The following is a 20,331-nucleotide window of genomic DNA, read 5'->3' as shown; positions in this document are numbered from 1 at the left end:
CTCCTTTCTGCTTGCCCAAGCCAGGAATTTAGAAGTCATCCTTCTTTTCTCCTACTTGCCCCACCAGGTTCCAAGTCCAGTTCTTTTTAGCTCTTAAGTGTCTAAGGAACCCATCCCCTCCTCTTCATTCCTGTTACCTTTCTATGCTTTAGGACATTGCAACTTGCCCCCATTACTGAAACAACTTCCTAACTGGTCTCCCTTCTCCCAATCTCCAATCCATTCTCTGCATTGACCTTTCTAAAACACAAATACAATTGTTACTCCTTTGCTAGCGCCCTGCAATGACTACCCACTGTCCTCAGGATAAAATCATTGGAAAATTTTTACCAGCAGTAAGATTTACCTATAAATTCAAAGCTGAGCTTAGCATCAAAGACCCTCAGGGACCTGAGCTTGTTCTTCCAAGGTTACTTTTACATTCGGACCTCCTCTGGCCAGAAGAGGCTCGTAATGTATAGCACTCCTCAGTTTCCCCTTTTTGAGCTTCTGCAAAGGGTCCTTTCTCCTCCATATCTCCACAGGTCTTCTAAGGTCCACTTCAGGAGTCATCCCCACTGCCATAAATGTCCCTTCAACACTTTCTGAGTTCACACAGAATCAGAGTTGGTTCAGAATGGTTTTTCTCCTCTTTTTAAGACTTGTAGAAGTCTGGGTCAAAAGCTTAATCCTCACTAGAGCCCACCTACATAACAGGTGCTCAGTAAATATTTGTCAAATGCATGCATAAATGCAAGAAAATTGTATTCCTTAGTCCGTTTGTGTCCCCAGCGAACAGAGCATTCTCTAGTCTTCCCCTGCAGTTCTCCCCACTGCCTCCTACCCGCCCCATCAGTCAGAAGAGGCCTCGCTCCACTGGGTGGAGGATGGGCCAGCACGCGCCCCGAGGCCGTTTTGCACGGTTTTCTACCTTCGGTTTTCGGGGCTGCGACTGTACCGGATGGCAGAGGTAGCTAGACGCTGTAAATCAAAGGGCACTATCGTCCACCCTGTAGGATAACACGCGGTTGAGAACCAAGACCCTCTCCACTGCCAGGACACCACAACTCTCACAAACCCTCTTACCTACACAGGAGGGTGGGGACTCTTTCTGACCGGCGTCCCGGCTGACCAATAGCTGACCCATATTAAGCAAGTCAGCCAATGGCTGAGGGCCAGGGATAGAGTGGGGCGGGGCATGGTTGCTAGAGCCGAGCTAGTAGGGTGAGGCGAGAGGCTCCGAGACTCCGTGGTTGCTAGGGTGGGAGGTCACAGAGCGCGCCCGGGGATTGGGCAGCGTCGGGGAGGTGGGTGGTGATTGGGCGGTGTCCAGGAGGCGCGCGGGTGAGGCGCGAGCGCGCGAGCAGGAGTTCCGGCGGGAGGCCCGTGCTGAGGGACGGCACCTTCACCATGCCCTCGGCTGAGCTAGACTACACCATCGAGATCCCGGATCAGCCCTGCCGGAGCCGGGGTATGGAACGAGGGTTGGGTCCAGTAATGGGGAGGTGACCTAACGAGTCTGTGGGTTGCGAGCGCAGATGTGGCTCCGCCCCTTCGCGGCTCCGCCCTCTCGCGGTCAGCCCCCTCGCAGGGTCGCGCTCGCCTCAGACGTCGTCTAGCCCAGAGAGCCCCGCCCCCTCGTCCACCCCTCCCCCGAGTGCTCAACCCGTCCGATCCCCTTCCCCCTTTCCTTCGTCCTCTGCTCTATTAGGCCCCCCCTTTTTTCTTTCTTTTTTCTTTCTTTTTTCTTCTCAATCGGAGTTTTCAAGGCCATGCCCTAGCTTTTCTCCTGGTAGCTGAAGGCTGGGGAGGGACCCTCCTGATTCCTTTGTTTGGGGTCGTAGCCTCCCTTCGGCCGTTAAGAGTAGGGATCCCACTCACTATTTTCCCCCGGTCTTCGCAGAAGCCCGGGACGCAGAACCCTTATCCTCCGCTCCTCTCCACTCTCCATAGCTGTGGTTAACAGAGCAGCCCCTGTCCCCTGCGGTCAGGTAGAAGCTTCACATCCCGACTCCTCCCTTTAGTAGCTGGATGACCTTTGGCAGGCAACCCCCTCTGAACTTCAGTTTCCTTTTCTGCAAAATGGGGATATCGATATTAGCCTCCCTTACAGTGATGATGTTTGTCCAACTGAGATTGTTTGTGTTAAGAACCCAGCATAGTGCCTGGAATGGAGTGAGTTTAGTGATTAGCATTATTTCCCTCCCTACAGTCATATCATTAAAGAAAGGTGTGTGGGAGGCACCCTAAAATTAGTAGCCTGTAGAGCAGGCCTGGGTCCCTGGCAGTGTGAGTAGGATTGGGGGCCCAGAGAATGGAAAGTTGGGCCCTGACTGGGAATTATGGTAGAGGAGCCTTAAGTATATGTCAGCCTAAGCCCAGCATATCTCTCCCCTGCATTACTACACATCGCCTTCACACCTTCAGTCTCACGGCCAGGAGCTCAGCCTCATATACAAAGGTTTGATCTTATCATTGCTCTGTGTAAAACCCTTCAGTGGCTCCTTATTGCCCTCAGGATAAATCAAGTCCAGATTCCTTAACATGGCATTCAAAGTCCTTTGTAATTTATCAGCCCCTGCTTGCCTCTTTGGTCACTGTGTCCTTCCACTGTTCAATTTGAATTTTATGTTCTGACAACCGAACTGCTTGTGATTCTTCACACATTCTTGCTTCTCTGCCTTTGCTCCTGCTGTTTCCTCTGCCTGGAATGCCCTTTCCCCTCTGCTGCATCACACTGCCCCCTTGCTTGTCTGGCTCATCATTTAAGACTTAGCTGAGATGTTGCTTCCTTCAGGAGAGCCTTCCTAGACCCCTCCCATAGCATCTTGTGTTCCTTGGTTGGAGTTTAAGAGAGGAGGGCAGCCCCTGGGCTCCCACAGAACAGATGGCTCTAGATCAGCTATATTTCCCTAGAGCTGGGCTCAGGAAAACCTGATCTGTTGGCTTAGGGTTCTTGTGCTAATAGATGTAAAAGTGCTTTTGGAAAGTTTTGGCATCAGGAGGAGATGAAGCCAGTTAATATTCTTGTCCTTGGAGAGCCTTCAGCTGCAAAGGGTTGAAGCTGCCTTCTGCATAGCCAGGAAGGCAGAAGTTCTCTCTTAGCCCAGATGGGCGGCCTGGCAAGCTGTTGAACCTCTCCTAGCCTCAGGTTTCTCCACTGTAAAATGGGAATAATAATAATGCCTACTCCAGGTATTGTGAGAGTTAACAAGATAGTGACTAGATGTGTGTGCCTGGCACACTGTTGGTGTATTTTCTCTGCTTGTGGCTCCCCTCCCTGCTTGAGGAGACTGGGCCCTAGATTTGGAAGAAATCTCAGGCGCCATTTTGTTCTGTATCCTTCTACTGGCCTGAGGGCATTCTGTTGCTACCAGATCCTTCCCTGACAGGATGCTTCTTCCCAAGCATCCTGGCCTGTTGTAGGCAACTGGGATTGTTAGAAAGTACTTCCCTTTCTTGAGCCATAGGCTTTCCTGTCATTTCCTCTTCCAGTTCAGCATTTTCTGTGTCCTGGCCATGTGTTAGTTCCTGGTGCTTCAGAAGTGACTCATACACAGGCTCTCTTTAGGAAGCTGTGGTTTTGGGAAGGGGTGAGATTTATAAGTCGCTGGTTTTATAATGATGTGGTAACTGGAAGGCTTGAGGGTCCTGTTGGGTACAACAGTAATCTCTTTTCCTCTCTCAAGAAGACAGCTTCATGCCTTCCTCAAATCTCTTTTTCTCCAAGAGAAATACCTCCAGGGCCTTCAGCTGTCCCTACTCTGATGTAATTCTAATAACCTCCTTCTGATTGCTCCTCTAGACTGGCTTTATAGTTCATCATACTTTTCCCTCAAAGTGTGTACCCCAGGGCTGAGCTGGAGGTTGTAGACCCTTCAGAAGGAGGTAACAGCGCTGTGATCCCCCATATCCATTTGCTTCCCATCTTCAGAGAGCTCCCATCCAGGCTGACATGGCTTCACACAGTGATGGTCTTTGGGGACTCCGGAGATTGTCCTTCAAATTTTGCATTTACTGTTTAATGGTGAAGTATGTAGGACAGTCATATTTGGTTTCTGGAATTGCTTCCCCCCATATTTGAACATCAAAACCACAGAGCCCAGCACTGCTGTGAGTTGACAGAGAGGTGAGCAGCTGCTGATGGCACATTAGTTAGCTGGAAGGCAGCTGCAGATCTGGGGTCATTCAGAGCCCAGGCTGGGCAGGCCAGCTCAGGACCCCTCTCCTGGGAATCCATGGAGATTCCTCTCCTGGGATTCCTCTCCTGGGAATCCACCACCACTATCCATGGCTGCTCATTCCAAGGGTAGTCTGTCTGGTCATTTGCTGAAGCTGTTTACTTGAACTGGAATCTCTCCCAACCTACCCACTCTTCTTCTCTGACCAGTGATCCCCTCTCCCTCCTAATACCCTGCTCCCATCTCATTTCTTTGGGGAAATACCTTGTTCCAGGTTATCCCAGATTTCAACTTAGGAGCCTCACTCCTAAACTTTTGCATGCAGATATCAGTTGCCATTAGGAAGTGTTGCTTGAATATAGTTCCATTTCTAGGAAACAAGGACATGCACAAAGAAAGAGGTGTCCATTAAAGTATTTTTATAACAGCAAAAAATTGCAAAAAACATCATGTCTAATAATGGGAGATTGGTCACCGTAAATTATGAAATATTCTATAGCTGCTCTGCAGCCACTAAGAAGAATGGTGTAGAAATATATAAACTGACAGGGAGAGATGTTCACAATATATTGCTAAATCGAAGAAAGCAGATTACAAAACAGTATGATTCCAATTTTATTAGATATTCATTTTCTCCTTTTCTACAGTGAGCGTGCATTCCTCGTGAAGTAATAATAATTACTTCGATTTATTGAACTCTTTCTTTATGCCAGGTACCATGCTAAGCCCTTTATAGTCATTATCTTATTTAATCCTTAGTATTATTATCCCCATTTCACAGATAAGGAAATTAAAGCTTAGAGAACGTACTCAAGATCTGTTTCCTAGTTATTAGTGGTGGAGTAAGAGATTTGAACCCAGTTATGGTTTTGTACAATATGTACTCTTAGGTACTCTGCTACTCTCCTATGCTGTTATTTCAAAAAGTAAAAAACAAAAGTAAATTTAAAATAAAGTAATTTGGTTTAAATATAGGAACTGTGAGACTCTAGAAAATATTTCTGGGTGTAAGAGGAATTTGGGTATCCTTTTATTCTTCACGTTTTAAAAAGAAAACATAGGTTCTTTGTATTTTGCCACAGACTCTGAGCCTTGTCAGCCTTTTCCTTTGTTGTTGCCTTGTGCCCCTGGGCTGTATGCAATCTAATCTACGCTTCAGTTTTATGACTTGAACTGGTGTACAATATATGTATCTGTAATTCTTGTATTATTGGTGTCAGTATTGTTTTGTTGAGAAATTCTAGAGGACAGGGAGCCTGTGAGATTAAATTGTTCTGTGGAGTGCTCAGAAAGTGCCAGGGTTGAACGGAATACTCCTGCCTCCCTCAGGGGCTGCTGGGCAGCCAGCATGAGCTCTGTGACTTCTCACTGCTTTGGCTCTGTGGAACAGACTCTCCCCATTTAAAGAAATAACATTTTAATTCTTATTGCAAAAGTGATGCATATTGATTTTAGGAAATGGGTAAAAATAATCATGAAAAAATAATTGCCTCTAATCCCAGAAATAATTGCTATTAATATTTGATGTGTTTTTTCTATGCATATATGTTTGTGTGTGTATGTATGCATATATATACCTATAAATATATATGTATTCTGTTCATACTGCTTTTCAGCTTGCTTTTTCACTTAATGTATTACTGTTATTTTATTTTTAATAATAGCATTGTTGAGATATAGTTCATATACCATAAAATTTACCCTTTAAAATGTACAATTCATTGGTTTTTATTATATTCACAGAATTGTGAAACCATCACCACTGTCTAATTCTCGAATATTTTCACCACCTCAACATGAAACCGTGTACCCATTAGTACTCCCCATTCCCACCTCCATTCAGCTCCTGGCAACCACTGATCTACTTTTGGTCTATGGATTGGCCTATTCTGGACATTTTATATAAATGGAATCATACAATATGTGGTCTTGTGGCTAGCTTCTTTCACTTAGCATATGTTTTCAAGGTTCATCCATGTTGTAGCGTGTATCAGTACTTCATTCCTTTTATGACCAATAGTATTACATTGTATGGCAATATCACATTTTGTTCATCCATTTACAGGTGATGGGCTTTGAATCGCTTCTCTTTTTGGCTATGATGTTATGAACATTTGTGTGCAGGTATTTTTGTGGACACACGTTTTCACTTCTCTTGGGGATGTATACCTAGGAGTAGAAGTGCTAGGTCATATGGTAACTATGTTTAATTTTTTTGAGAAACTGCCAAACTTTTTCAAAGTGGCTGTACCTTTTTCCTGTATATGGAGGTTTTAATCTCTCCACATCCTCACCAGCACTTGTTACTATCTGACTTCTTGATTAGAACCATCCTAGCAGGTATAAGGTATCTAATTGTGGTTTTGATTTTCTTTTTCTTAATGCCTATGATGTTGAGCATCTCTTTATGTGCTATTGGCCTTTCATATATCTTCTTTTGAGAAATGTCTCTTCAAATCCTTTGCCCATTTTAAAATTGGGTTATTTGTCTTTTTGTTGTTGGGATGTCAAGAGGTTTTACTATATCCTGGATACAAGCCCCTTATCAGATATATGATTTGCAAATATTTTCTCTCATTCTGTGGATTTTTTTTTTCACTTTTTTGATGGTGTCCTTTGAAGTATAAGTTTTCAGTTTTGATGAAGTCCCAATTTATCTACTTTTTCTTTTATTCTTTATACTTTTGCTCATGTCTAAGAAACCGTTGCCTCATCCAAGGTCACAAATTCCTATATTTTATTCTAAGAGTTTTATGTCTTTCATTTGTGTCTATGATCTGCTTAATGTATTATTATAATTAAAGATTTTTAAATTGATTTTTAGAGAGAGAGGAAGGGGGAGAGAGAGAGAGAGAAACATCGATGTGAGGCTGGAACATTGATCAGCTGCCTCCTGCACACCCCCCACCAGGGATTGAACCTGCAACCTAGGCATGTGCAGGAATTGAACTGGCAGCCTTTTGGTGCATGGGAGGATACCCAACCAACTGAGCCACACTTGCCAGGGCTGCTTAATGTATTATTGCCATAAAATGAAACAGTTTTCTTTCTTAGAAGTGGAATTACTAAGTCAAAGATTGCATGTTTTTGAGACCTGATACATGTTCCAAAATTGTTGTGATTCTCCCTGTCATTTCCCTCTCCCTTCCTATCTATCTCCCACTGCTCTGGTTCAGGCCTTTGCCATCTCTTGCCTTGTATGTGACAATAGTCTCCTGCCCATTCCTAATGGACACTTTCAGGGCAGTGTGATTAGTGTAGTGGCATGGTGATGGTGGGTGCTGTGACAGTGAAGAGGAGGGCCATCTAACGCCGTCTGGTGATTTGGGGTGGGGGGTGAGAAGGATTGGGGAGGAAGCGAACAGTGAGCTGACTCAGAAGGTGGAGTGGGCATTAGCAAAGCATAAACATGGAGCATCCGCATCAGCCGGGGAGTAATGAGCCTGTGCGATGCCCAGGAGGTGGAGGCAGTGTGGCACCATGGTCCAGAGATGGACGCTGGCTCTGCCGCTTCCTGGCTGCATATTCTTGGGGAAAGGGACTTACCCTCTCTGTTTTGGTTTTCTCACCTGTAAAATGGAGACAATAGCTAACAGTAGTAGCTAGCTCCAAGGATGGTTGCAGGACCAAGTGAGGCAGCAAATGTTGAGGTTCTGGCTGGTGTGACCAATCCCCTGAGAAGGAGCAGGTGGAGGAGACCAGTGTTGGGCCTGTTGATGAACAGAGGCAGCTGTGTGTACAGGTTTGGAGCTGAGGTGATAGAGATTTGGTTAAGACTGGTGCTTTGGGTTTTATTACCCAGGGGGCCGGCTGAAAAAGTGGTTATAAGCTGGTCTCTAGACCACTGGGGTTTGGATTCCAGCTTCACTGCTTAGTTGCATAATCTTGAGCAGGTTATTTACTATCTCTGTGGCTTAGCTTTTCATCTCTAAAATGAGAATAATAACAGTTCCTTGTTCATAGGGTTGTTGTGAAGACAAAGTGAGTTGATAGGTAAAGTGCTTAGAATAGTGCCTGACACAAAATGCTCTTTTTTGCTGTTATTGTTTTTCTTGGTAATGGGAAAGGGGGGGATGGTAGGAGCTGGAAGGAGAGGTAGGCTTCAGAGAGTTTTATGCAGTTTAGGAATATGGTGGGTCATGTTAAGTCTTGGAGTATATGCGGGAGACCAAGCCAGTGCCTGTCTTCAGTGCCTGCAGGGAGTGGCCAGAGGCCGAGGGAGTCAGCAGGAGGAGGGAGAGGAGGGTGTGGCAGGTGCAGTGAGCTGAAAGGAATGGTGGCTTCTATTAGGGCAGGAATCATGATCCCGATGTGGCCATGAATAACAATAGCCATAGCAGTTGCTTTTATGACTCGGAAAGGGCAGTGAGTAACAATAATTCCAGCTTTCTCCTTGGACCCATCCTTCACATCACAGCTGCGGGTTCATTCATTCAGCACGTGAGTGCCTGAATGTGCCAGCTGCAGTGCTGGGCACGGGGGATGTGGCGATGAATTACATGCCCAGTTCCTGCCTTCACGGAGCCTGCTAGCTAAGGGGAGAGACAGATATTAAACAAATAATTGTGCAAGTCATTAATCAATTTGGATTGGATCATGCCACTCCCCCAGTTCCAGAACCTTCACTTGTTCTCTCCACTGCTGTGGAGTAAAGTCTGGACTCGGAAGCATGGCTTGGAGGCCCTGCAGGATAGGGCCCCAGTTCCTCTCTTGGCAGCTCTTCTGAACATGGGTGCTCCCTCACCTGGGCATCTAGCTTCCCAGGACCGCTTGCTGTGCCCCAGATCCACCATACCATCTCCATAGCCCCCTGTCCATGACCTCTCTGTATTGGCATGGTCCTGCAAGTCCTTCAAGGCCTGAGTAGCAAACATGTCTTCCCTTGGGAGGCCTTTCCTGGTCGCCGTCACTCTCTCAGTCATGCTCCCAGAGTACCTTGGACTTCTGGATTATAGCACTTCATGTATAGAATCAAAAGGGGCAGTGTGACTGCAGTGGGAGGAGGTCATTACAAAGGCTCTGAGTTAGGAGTGGGCATGGAAAGTATGGTGCCTGGAGGAGACTGTGTTGGAGACTGGGAGGAGCCCATGGGTGCAGAGCACCTGTGGCTCAGTGGGCAGCCTCAAATGCCTGGCAGGAGTAGAGGTACCAGTTCTCCCTTTAGGAACATGATGGAAAACTTGGGCTGTGGGAGTAGGCTGTGTATTCAGGGTGTTCATATGCTGAGTTTTTTCATGGAGATGCTTATCTAGGGAAGAGTCATTTCTACCTGAGTGGGTGAAGCCCAGGGTGCCAGTAAAACCTTCAGTGGAGCAAAACAGAGTTAGAATCCCAGTGGTGGGAGAAGGGGCAGGTCCTAGGCCCAGCAGAAGCTGAACCTTCCCCTACTGGGAATGTGCCATCACTGCTCGTTGGGGTGGCCTTAACTTTGGACAGCCACCAGGGTATGTGACTTCCCTTGGCTGCCTTCTCTGTATTTGAGATAAATTCCAAAGCCCTTTGCTGGTGTCTTAAGTGGTGGCCCATGGAGGGGACCTATATAGGCTGGGGGAGGGGAGCCTATGCTCAGACAGCTGCACAGAGGTAAAGGAGCCTCCCTGGGGCAGGTCTTAGGAATCCAGCTGCTGGATCTCAGAGATGCAAAGGCAGATCCAAAGTGTAGCTGTCCATTACCACCCATGAGGCTGCTGCAGCCTGAGCTTCCTGGGTAGTCATCGCCAGCAAGGTTGGGCTGGGCCCCATTGAGGCCCAGATATGGCCTCTCTGCCAGACAGGCCAGTGCAGGTGAAGAGCTGCTCTGGTAGGGGACAGGGAGACACCAGGCAGAGAAAAGTTTGGAGTGGTCTGAATTAGAGCTGTGGACTCTAACTGAGCCTCGGAGGGCTGGCAGGCATCAGCAAGGGACCAAGGCGCTGGCACTTCCTGCTGCAGGCTGAGTTGCAACCCAGCCTGGGATCCCCGTGGGTGCAGGCAGTTAATCTCTGAAGGCTGGAGTGCCACTGCTGGAGAGCAGGAACATTGAACTTTTCAATCACATTAATTTCCACAGGAAATTGTTGTCTTCCTTTTGTCCAAAGGTTAGTGATTTATATTTACCATCCTCTTAACTAGCCTTGAAATTTACTGTTGCCAGGTCACCACTGGCTTCTATAAATCTCAGGGTGGCAGCTGAGCATAGCCAAGTGGCTTGATCCCTGGAAGGGCACAGCCCGTCCCTTTCGGGAGGGCAGATAACTAGCAGTCCCTGTACAGAAGTCCTCCTGAGGGGGTGGTACTCACTTGGCAGGGGAAATGAGAAGGGCTCTGACCAACAAGGTTGCAGGGAGGCCTCTTCAGTAGCAGACAGAGCAGACAGCTGGCTTGTGTCTCAGACACTCTTTTAGTTGTGTACAGGGCTGGTGGCACAGAAGGTCTTAAGAGGCTTAGTTAGGATGGAGAGCAGGGGCCTTTGTGACCTTAGGCAAATAACTTAACCACTCTTTGCCTCAGTTTCCTCATTTATAATAGTATTCCTCATAGTGTTGTTATGAGGGTTAAACCTTAATAAATATCAGCTAATATTATTCCCTGGCAGGACAGGTGGATAGTTTGGTATGGCGTTGGTCTGCTCCACCCTCTGCTCACACTGTCCTATCCATTTTACTTTTTAAGACCCTCTTCTTCCATCTGTTTGTGGAATTAGAAGAGGGCTGGTAAACTTTTCCTATAAAGGGCCAGTAAGTAGTTTATGCTTTGTGAACCATATGGTCTCTGTTGTAAGTACTCAACTCTGCTGTGTTAGCATGAAAATAGCTGTACACAAGAAGTAAATGAATGTGGCCGTGTTCCAATAAAACTTTACTTGTGGATATTCAGGTTTACATTTCATACAATTTTCATGTGTCACAAAATACTATTCTTCTTTTGATTTTTAAAAACCATTTTTATTTTTAGCTCACAGGTCATACAGAAACAGACAATGGTTGGCTTTGGCCTATGGTTTGTACTTTGCCGACCCCTGGATTGGAAGATGAAATTGCATGGAGAAAGTATTTGCTTTTCTCATGCTGGGTTGTATCTTTGAGTCACTAAAGAAAGGTGCCCTCATGTTGGTTTTCCAGTGACCCTGTAGTGCCTGCCTCCTGAGAGGCCTAAAAGCCACCTGAAGCGTTGGACAGAGGAAGGAGCCCCATGGGAACCTGAGGCACAGGGCTGGCCGAATGCCTGGGCCTCCTACCTGTAGGTTCCCTGGCTGCAGCCACAGTGGTGCTGACTCTGGATTGGCCAGTCACCGCCACCCTGCACCCCAACTCCAGTGTGACAGTCTAACCTGTCTGTTTCAGAGAACAGCCCGAGCCAAGGTGGGAAGGAGGCGGGGACTCGACAGCCCTTGGTGATTCTCTTGGGCTGGGGTGGCTGCACCGACAAGAACCTTGCCAAATACAGCGCCATCTACCACAAAAGGGTGAGTACTGCAGGTTGTGGACACCCAGCTCACTATGGCCCTGCCACCTGTGTCTGCTCTGAGGGGGAGCCCTGAGCCATGGCTGCCCTCATCTCTGGACTGTAGTGAAGGCAGGCCTGGGAATGGCACCAAAAACCACCTGTGAGGAAGATGCTGGGGCCATGAGTCTTTGGCAGGATTATCCCCCCTTTGCTGCTAGTCCTGTGGCCTGGTCCCCTTCAGCCCCTTACCTGCTTCTCCTTCCTTCCTCCCCACACCTCACACTGGGCAGCCCAGCCCTGATGTGCTCCCAGCTTTGGAGTTGGCCCAGACCTCACGTTTCTGTTGGCTGGCTACTGCCTGTCTTGGCAGCAGGAATCTGGGCTGGTGTGCTGGGCATAGTCTGTACTCCCAGGACTTTTTCCTTTTCTGACCAGGTGAGGTTCTCTCTCAGGGTTGATCATGAGTAGGGTTTCCCAGAGTAGAGGGGCCTCCTGGAGAAGAGATTCAGGCTTGAGGTTTCCTTGCTTCTCAGGCCACAACAAGAGTTGGATGTAGTGGTTGTGGTAATTAGAGAGAGCCTCAGGAGGGCCTGATATTTTGAAAGCCCCTTTCACATCTTTTTCCTCTGGCCTGGCCCTGCTCTGCCCTCTTCAGTCCAGACATCCCAAAGCAGAGAGACACCAGCACAGACAGCCCGGCTGCCAACTGGGAGCTCTGGACTGAGGAGGAGTAGGAGTCCCCTGGGAGAAAGGCCAGCTGGTGTCCCCCTCCTCTCAGCATCCCTCCACTGACCTACAACTGCATTGTGTCTGAGGTGTGTGGTGGCCTGGAATGGGAGGAGGGTTGGGAGAAAAGGTAGTTCTGAGCTTGAGGCTCCTTGTAACCGACAAAGCTGGTCCTCTGGCATCATGTTTTACAGATTGCCTTACTCTGCAGGTAGTTTCAGCTCCTTCTGAATTCCACTCCCTGGGCAAGACTTGTTTGTCTGGCTCCACCATTAGACTAAGATCCATGAGGGCAGGTGGGGGAATAGGAATAGGTGAGTGTGGCTAGAACAGAGAATGAAATAAAGGGCTCCTGTCAAGAGATGAGGCTGAGAAGGGTCCTTAGGGGATTTAAGTATGGGTGTGTGGTTAGATTTGTGCTTCCAAAAGTCCCTCATTGCAGAGCAGGGGAAGGATTGGAGGGTTCGGGACTGGAAGCCAGGAAGTGAGTGTGTTGCAGTGGTGAGGATCTTGGTGCTGGTGGTGCTGGTGGAGGGAAGTTGATGAGTCGAGCTTGTTAGGAGGTGGAATGGTAGATTAGTGAGAGATTGGGTGTGGGCACAGGGGTAGGGAGGGGTTCAGGGCAATGCCAGGGTTCTGGCTGCAGCAGTTCCTGTGTAGATGGGGATGCTTTTTGAGACAAGGAACACTGAGGAGAAACCATAGGTCCCAGGTGCATGAGCTTCCCCAGGGAGTGTGTAGAGGGCAAGGAGAAGAGGGCCTAAGACAGCTCTGAGGAGCCCAGGCTTAAAGGAGAGGAAGTTGAAGAGGGTTCTGCGAGGAAAGGGGGGGTGGCCAAAGAGGGATAAGAATGTCCAGGGAAGTGTGGCAATCCACAGAGAGTCTTTGGGAAACGGCCACTGTAGAGGGTTAGAGGAAGGATGTTACTGAGGCAGAGGCATGGGGAGAAAGGGAAGGAACAGAGCACAGGGACGGCAGAGGGCTTGAGGTGTCAGGGCTAGCGGGGGGTGGGGCAGGGGGCATGGGAAAGGAAGGGGGTGCCTTTATCCTATGGCTGGAGGACAGGATGGGTGTAGAGAAAAATTTTTCTCAACCCCAAACTCCTAATACTTTATTATTTCAAAGAAAATAAAACCTCCATATTCTGCCACCTAGCGATTACCTCTCTTTACATGTTTGTATATATATCTTTTCAGCTTTTTTCTGTGTGCCTATCTTTTCTTTACCTAAATGAGATCTATTGAATATACTATTTCACATCCTTTTTTTCAGATCATGATCTCCACCTTCTCATGTTAATAAATTTTTATCTCATCTAGTTTCCAGTCCATAGTCAGATTCTCTAATAGCCTCCAAAGTGTCCTTTATAGCTGATTTGCCCAAACCAGGATCTAATTGAGGATCACCCATTGCATCTAATTCCTTGACCTTCTTTTAAATCTAGAACAGTCCCTGTTTTCGTGGTAACAACTTATTGAAGAGCCTGGGCTATCAGAGAGTATATCTAGGAGTGTGTGATCCAAATGCTGCTGGGAGGGAAGTACGATGGGGACTGAAAGCCGTCGGGGATTTGACGATTTGGGAGAATGTGATAACCTTCGTAAGAGCAGTGTGGTTGTCATACTGGAGCCAGTGGGAGGGGGTGAGGTGGAGAGGAGGGTGGGTGTCAAAGTTTGTTTAGGAAGGTGAAGAGAAGGTGGGGAACATGTGTAAAGTCGAAGCTTTTTTTTTAAATGAGATTGGTCTGAGCAGGAATCTAGAGATGAAGAGACTGAAAATACAGGAGAGGCGAGGAGTGACAGAGCAGGGCCTTGTCCTGGGACTGAGTGTTTGCAGAGATGGAGAGATGGTTGGCTTCAGCAGAGAGAGGAGACTGGGATCTGACATGCAGCGAGACCCAGGTCCTTGGTGCAGGGACTTCTAGGAGCATCTGACTGGGGAGGTGGCAACAGAGACACCAGGCACCTTGGTACCCTCCAGGTGAGGCCCAGACCTATGGACACAGGGAAGCTCGGTGTGTGTGGGCCCTTCACAGGGTGTGTTGGGCATTCCCAGGGCGAGCTCTGTGTGCGCTCACAGGGGATGTGGAGTTAGAGAGAACACTATGTGTGCCCTCCAAGATGGCATGTTCACAGGAATTGCTGAGGTTATGTCTGAACCAACAGGTAGTTCTGCATGTGAATGCTCCTAGGGAGGAGTGTGTGTGTGTGTGTGTATGAACACACGCATGCGCTCACCTAAGGTAGTACACCATGAAAGTGTGTGCTCACCAGTGGTATATGTGTTTGTGGGTGTGTGTTGGCAACTGTGCTTTTTTGTGCACTCATAGGTGGTGCAGTGGGTGTACCCTAGTGAGTGGTGGGTTCCTTGGGTGTCTGCATCTGAGAGGTGTGAGGTGGATGGGCTTTGTTTAGTCTGGGAGTCACATGTGTGGTAGTGAGGTGGGAGTGTGTTTGCATTTGTGGGCAATGCTGTGTGGAGGTTGGGGGTGGGTGGGAAGACATTTTACATGCTACTGGGGAGTGAGAACAGAGAACTTTGTGAAATTTTCAGAGTTAAGAGACCAGGTGGCATCAGGGGGTCTCTGCATGCCAGGATCTTGGTAAGAGCAATGCCAGGAGCAGTTGGGGCAGATGTTAGATTGGAGGGATGGAGTCAGGGGTTAGCTCACCTCACCATCCCTGTTTGGCTATGGGTCATTCAAGTAATGGTCCTTTGTTATTGCTCCTGCCATCACTAATTACCGCTACTATTAGTTGAGAATTTACTTTGTACCAGGTGCTGTTTTGGGCTCTTCAGATACATTTTTTTTCATTTAATTTTCACCATAATCCTATGAGATGGATGGAGATACAGACTCAGAAAAGTGAATCAAATTGCTCTTTGTCCACACTGTTAATAAGTGGTGCCAGGAGTTGAACCTAGCCCTGCCTAACCCTAGAGCCTGCCTAACTCTGAGTCCCTTAACAAAGGGCCCTTTGTCTCTAGAACAGGTTAATGAGAGGGGATTAGGACTCAGGCCTGGTCACTTTGGCCACCTTTTCTAACCTTCTTGCCTAGAAGGAGATGTCTAGAGATTTTGAGGTGTACTTGATCCAGGTATACTGAGGGGTATAGAAACATAGAATTTGATTCAGATTTTAGAATTTGAGGAACAACAGCGTTTACTATACATAGAATTTCAGGGCAAGTGGCAGGAGTGATCCTAGGCCTTGGTACCAGACAGATTTGGGTGACAGGTGCCTGATGCCAGGAAGTATGGACTGCTCTCAGGGCCCTGTGGGAGGGTAGCAGTGGTCAGAGACTGACCTGATGCGGTTCTGGCTCACGAGTGGCCTCTGGTGGTCAAGGCTGGGGCCTGCAGGCTTTGTCTCTGGTGTTGGGTCTTATCCGGTACCTCCTTGTGCCTGGGAGGTAGAGACAATGCAGAGGGGAGTCACTGCAGCAGGGTGTAGCCAAGCAGCAAGGCCTTAAATGTGCCAGAGCTGAGCAGATGAGGGTGCAAGGTCCCAGGTAGGAGGGAGACAGCAAATGGACTAGAGTGAGGAGACTTCCTTCTAGTCAGCCAGATGTCTCCAAAGCATGCTCTGGGCTCCAGGCCTGGCATACCGTCCCGGGCTGAGGGGGGTTGGCCAGTGTGAAGTGATTAATCTTCCACCTTCCATTCTAGAAGGAACTGTGTCTGTGAGTGGTGAGCTGGTGCCCAGGCTGCAGCAGGGCCTGGAGCACTGTTGGGCTTCGGGTCTGTGGAAGTTGGAGCTGCTGGACCCCTCTCACCTTAGCTTGTACCCACCCCCACCCCATCCCTGAGGACCGACCAGGCCTCTCTCCTCTCCACAGGGCTGCATCGTGATCCGATACACAGCCCCGTGGCACATGGTCTTCTTCTCCGAGTCCCTGGGCATCCCTTCACTTCGTGTTTTGGCTCAGAAGCTACTTGAGCTCCTCTTTGATTACGAGATTGAGAAGGAGCCCCTGCTCTTCCATGTCTTCAGCAACGCTGGTGTCATGCTGTACCGATACGTGCTGGAGCTCCTGCAAACCCATCGGCGCTTCTGCCGCCTGCGTGTGGTGGGCACTATCTTTGACAGCGGTCCTGGTGATAGCAACCTGGTGGGGGCCCTGCGGGCCCTGGCAGCCATCCTGGAGCATCGGCCTGCTGTGCTGCGCCTGCTGCTCCTGGTGGCCTTCACACTGGTGGCAGTCCTGTTTCATGTCCTGCTCGCTCCACTCACTGCCCTCTTCCATACCCACTTCTATGACAGGCTACTCGATGCAGCCTCTCGCTGGCCCGAGCTCTACCTCTACTCAAGGGCTGATGAGGTGGTCCTGGCCAGGGATGTGGAACGCATGGTGGAGGCACGCCTGGCGCACCAGGTCCTGGTGCGCTCTGTGGACTTTGTGTCATCTGCACACGTCAGCCACCTCCGTGACTACCCTACTCACTACACGAGCCTCTGTGTTAACTTCATGCGCAGCTGTGTCCACTGCTGAGGTCCTTGTCGCACCCACCTCACCTCTGCTCCAGAAATAAATGCCTGACATCTCTTCGCAGCCTATATTCATGGATGGGGTCCTTCAGCCCTTTGGGACTTGGTGATATCCCAAGTAGAATTCCTTTAGGCCCCTGTCCTGGGAGACTGATGGTCTACTTATCCCAGGATCCTAGCGGGGGCAGTGCCTGGGCATGTCTCTGCAGGAGCCTTATAGTGGTTGTATTTGGACAAGTGTAGCAGTGAGGCTGCTGATTCCTGTAGCATTTAGGCTGTTAGGGTTAACCAGGTGGGAGTGGGGGGTTGATAATGAGCCCCAGGGTTGATCTCTGATTCCTTGAATGGAAAGTGAGCTTTGTGAGGAGGTGCCAGACAGTAGGATCAGGCTGAAGCAGGGGCTGTGATCTCTGCCCCAAGGCCCTGGAAGGGCAAAGCCCCAAGGCATCAAGCACCATACCTATGGATCCCACTTGGCAGTTCAGGCAGAGGCCTCTTTGACCTTTCTGCCAGGGAGTCTGGGGTAGAAGCAGTTAAGAGAGCTGAGAATGCAGAGGTGGCAGACCTGCCCAGGTCCACCACACTTTGCCAGAAAGCCACTGGATCTAGGAAGGTTACAAAGTGTGCATGTAATGGGCAGATAGAGGGGAGCAGAACGAAGACAGCAGTACCATATGGGAGCTGGGACAGGTAAAGTCAGGAGCCCTAAAGACCAGCACCAGGGTGCAAGGGGCCACGTGGCTGAAACAAACTCCCTCATCTCTGAGAGTTCCACTTGGATTCTTTCTAGGCAGGAGTGGTGGCTTTAACCTTAGAGTTCTGTATCACCTATCATTGTACAATTCACTACTACACAATGCTGGCACATAGTAGGTATTCAATAAATAATTGTTGATTGAGCTTACTGTGGTGATCAAGGGACTTGGGGGGTAGTGATGAGCTTTGAAAGTTTGTCAGGTAGTGAAGGAGATGGCTGGGATAGCTCTGGGTGGGAGCTGAGTCCTGATAGTCTCTGGGCTGATGGACTCCCTGCCACCTTTACTTGCATGGTGGTAGTCCTCTGGGACTTCTGGGGATTGTTGGCAGCTAAGTCCTATGCTGTGTGGCTGCATTCCTAGCCATGGCCAACAGGTGGCAGTGCTGCCTGTGTCATGAGATGGAGCTCAAGAATCCCACAGTAGGGTGAGCTTGAGGACCTCACTCTGGGGTAACATCCCCTATTAGAGAACATATGGCCCCCAGGGTGGGAGTAACCAGCTATCAAGGACCTACTGAGTCCAAGGCAGGGAGAGGGGAGAGTTGAGACCTGAAAGGAGCCAGCCTGATGGAAACTGGGCATTGCCTACTTGTTTTCCAAACCCTTAGCCATCACTGGCTATTCCACCTGGACAGACCACATACATTCCCCTAGAATCCTGGGCCTCAGGATCCTTGTGTTCAGCACATTTGGAGCCATCAAGTTGGGCATGGGGCTTTGAAGGGCCTCCAGTGGGCTCCAACCAGGGTGATTTGGGTGCTGGAGGCAGGAGCTACCAACTGGACCCGATTCTGTAGAATGCACTGTGGGCATCCCAGAGATTGGTGTATCTAAGGCAGGGGATTTGGGAAGATGGAGGGTAGACCTGGCATGTGAGGATTTGTAAGTAAAAGGAATCTGGAGTTATGGAGATACTCTGGGGTCTTGAATTTTAGAATCTTTTCACAAAACAAGCTCTGTGGTGGGGAAGTACTCATCTGCAGCCTTGAACACTGGCCTGACCAAGCACCAAGTGAGATCTTGATCACTCACAGGCAGTGGGCAGCTGTGGGGATGACTTAACAAAGCACCATCTCCAGTGCTAGCTGCCCAGCCTCAGCTGCCGGACTTGAGGGTCCATCTTGGATAATAGGGGTTTCTACTGTTTCCATTTGAGGACCCAGGCAGTAGCTATACTGGGCTAGGTTGGAGAATAGAAAAAAGCCGCGGGGGTGCTGTGATGGTGGTTCCATTTTTGGTTCCTGGCCTGCTTGAAGGGACTACAAAGGGACAGAGGCTTGGGGCTTGTTTTCACCCAAGCTTACAGCTGCTCCTGCCCTAGATTGGGGGCTAGAGCTTGCATCCCCTCTGTACCCCCAAGCTCTGACCTCTCCTGTGATTAATGAGCTGACGATTCCACATCAATAAGGAATTAACCTGGAGCCCCCACCCATCAATAGTCAGAAGTCTAGGTCCCTAGCCCCACCCCCACACGATGTAGTGCTCCAGGGTCCCTGAGCAGACCAACCCTACACTGCTTTATGCGCCCATAGCCAAGTCCTTTTCCCCCACATTTGCTGCCAGGAATTAACCCCTTAACTGCCTCTGTCCACACCCATCATCATCTGTCCCTCCCTACACACATACACACAGGCAGCAGCTGTTTATATTGGTTTAATCCATGTCAAATGTAGTTTACAAAGGGAAAGGACAAGTACCTTTGTATAGAATATACAGACACAGCATCACACCATGGGGCCCACGGGAGGGGCAGGGAGACAACACTTTTCCCTGGGAACAGCAGCTCTAATCCCAGCAGTGGTTCTTGGCAGAAGGCTGAGCAGCCAGGAGCACCCTCATCCATCCCCAATCTCAGCCCCTGCTGTAGCTCAGTTCCCATTTCTGTGCCCCCCCCCGCCCCCAACTCCTTATAAAGAGCCCCAGGAGCTAAGACTAAGGAGAGGATCATGTCCCTTGGGGCATGTGCCCCATGTCGGGGAGAAGAAATATACACCACTGAACACCGAGCACATGGGAGAGGGAAGGGACACCATGGGAGAGGGAGAGGCAGGCACCCCAAGAGGTGGATGGGCCGAGCCCCCAGCCAGCTCTGAGGAGGCACTGCTTCCAGGTGTTCTTAAAAAAAGAAGAAAATCATACAACCGAAGGGGAGAGGAGGGGTGAGGGTGAGAAGTTATCCCATTTATACACAACATTGTAAACATACACATCTATATTACATGTGCTTCAGTCTGGTGTTTGCATGTCTGTCAGTCTGTTTGGGGGCTGGATCTCAGGAGCTTTGCCCTGCTACCCACCCCACCTACACCTCCCTGCCCCACCCTGGGAACAGAACCTGGAACAGGTATGGTCCCCAATCCTGGTGGGAGCCTGGCAAGGCCTGGGCCTAAGCATCCACTCTGGCTCCAGAGGCCTGTGTGTGTGTATGTGCGTGTGTGTGTGTGCATGTATGTACATAGGGAACCTGTGTGCAAGTATGTACAAGGGGTAGGGTCACATCACAGAGGCAGTCAGGCAGGCTGCCTGAAGCAAGGCCTGCCTAATGTGGCTAGCTCACAAGTAGATTCTCCGCAGGTCTCCGGGTGCTGTGATGGTGTTGCACTGAGGGCAGAGCTTCTTGGCACCCTGCAGGGAGAACAGGGAGGGCTCTGGTTATGCACACAGTGCTGCATGCTTGCTCATGTGAGCACCTGGGCCTGTACCAGTCACGTGCTGGGACCTTGGTCCTGTCAGCCTAGGCTGGGGATGCATGGGCAGCCTCTGTGAGCAGGCA

General features: G+C 49.3%; 2 protein-coding genes across 4 annotated transcripts in view; one reads left to right on the top strand and one right to left on the bottom strand.

Annotated features, from left to right (window-relative positions):
* The first annotated feature begins 1,350 nt into the window (after positions 1-1,350).
* On the top strand, positions 1,351-16,859 carry TMEM53 (transmembrane protein 53). Its single transcript, XM_016199242.2, has 3 exons — positions 1,351-1,450; positions 11,483-11,604; positions 16,152-16,859. The coding sequence occupies exons 1-3, from the start codon at positions 1,390-1,392 to the stop codon at positions 16,803-16,805; spliced, it is 837 nt and encodes a 278-aa protein (XP_016054728.2). The 5' UTR covers positions 1,351-1,389; the 3' UTR covers positions 16,806-16,859.
* Positions 16,860-19,195: 2,336 nt separating this feature from the next.
* Positions 19,196-20,331, bottom strand: part of RNF220 (ring finger protein 220) — a 211,095-nt gene continuing 209,959 nt past the window's right edge. For all 3 annotated transcript variants that reach the window (XM_087820390.1, XM_087820391.1, XM_087820392.1), the window contains one exon: positions 19,196-20,183. In XM_087820390.1, coding sequence (XP_087676516.1) covers positions 20,112-20,183 — 72 coding nt within the window. In that variant the 3' untranslated portion in view covers positions 19,196-20,111. The remainder of the gene's footprint in view (positions 20,184-20,331) is intronic.

This window comes from Miniopterus natalensis, chromosome 9 (genome assembly GCF_054644295.1).
Source record: "Miniopterus natalensis isolate mMinNat1 chromosome 9, mMinNat1.hap1, whole genome shotgun sequence".
NCBI classification, from domain to species: domain Eukaryota; kingdom Metazoa; phylum Chordata; class Mammalia; order Chiroptera; family Miniopteridae; genus Miniopterus; species Miniopterus natalensis.
The sequence above is the reverse complement of the archived record's forward strand: the minus strand, read 5'-3'. Positions and strand labels throughout refer to the sequence as shown.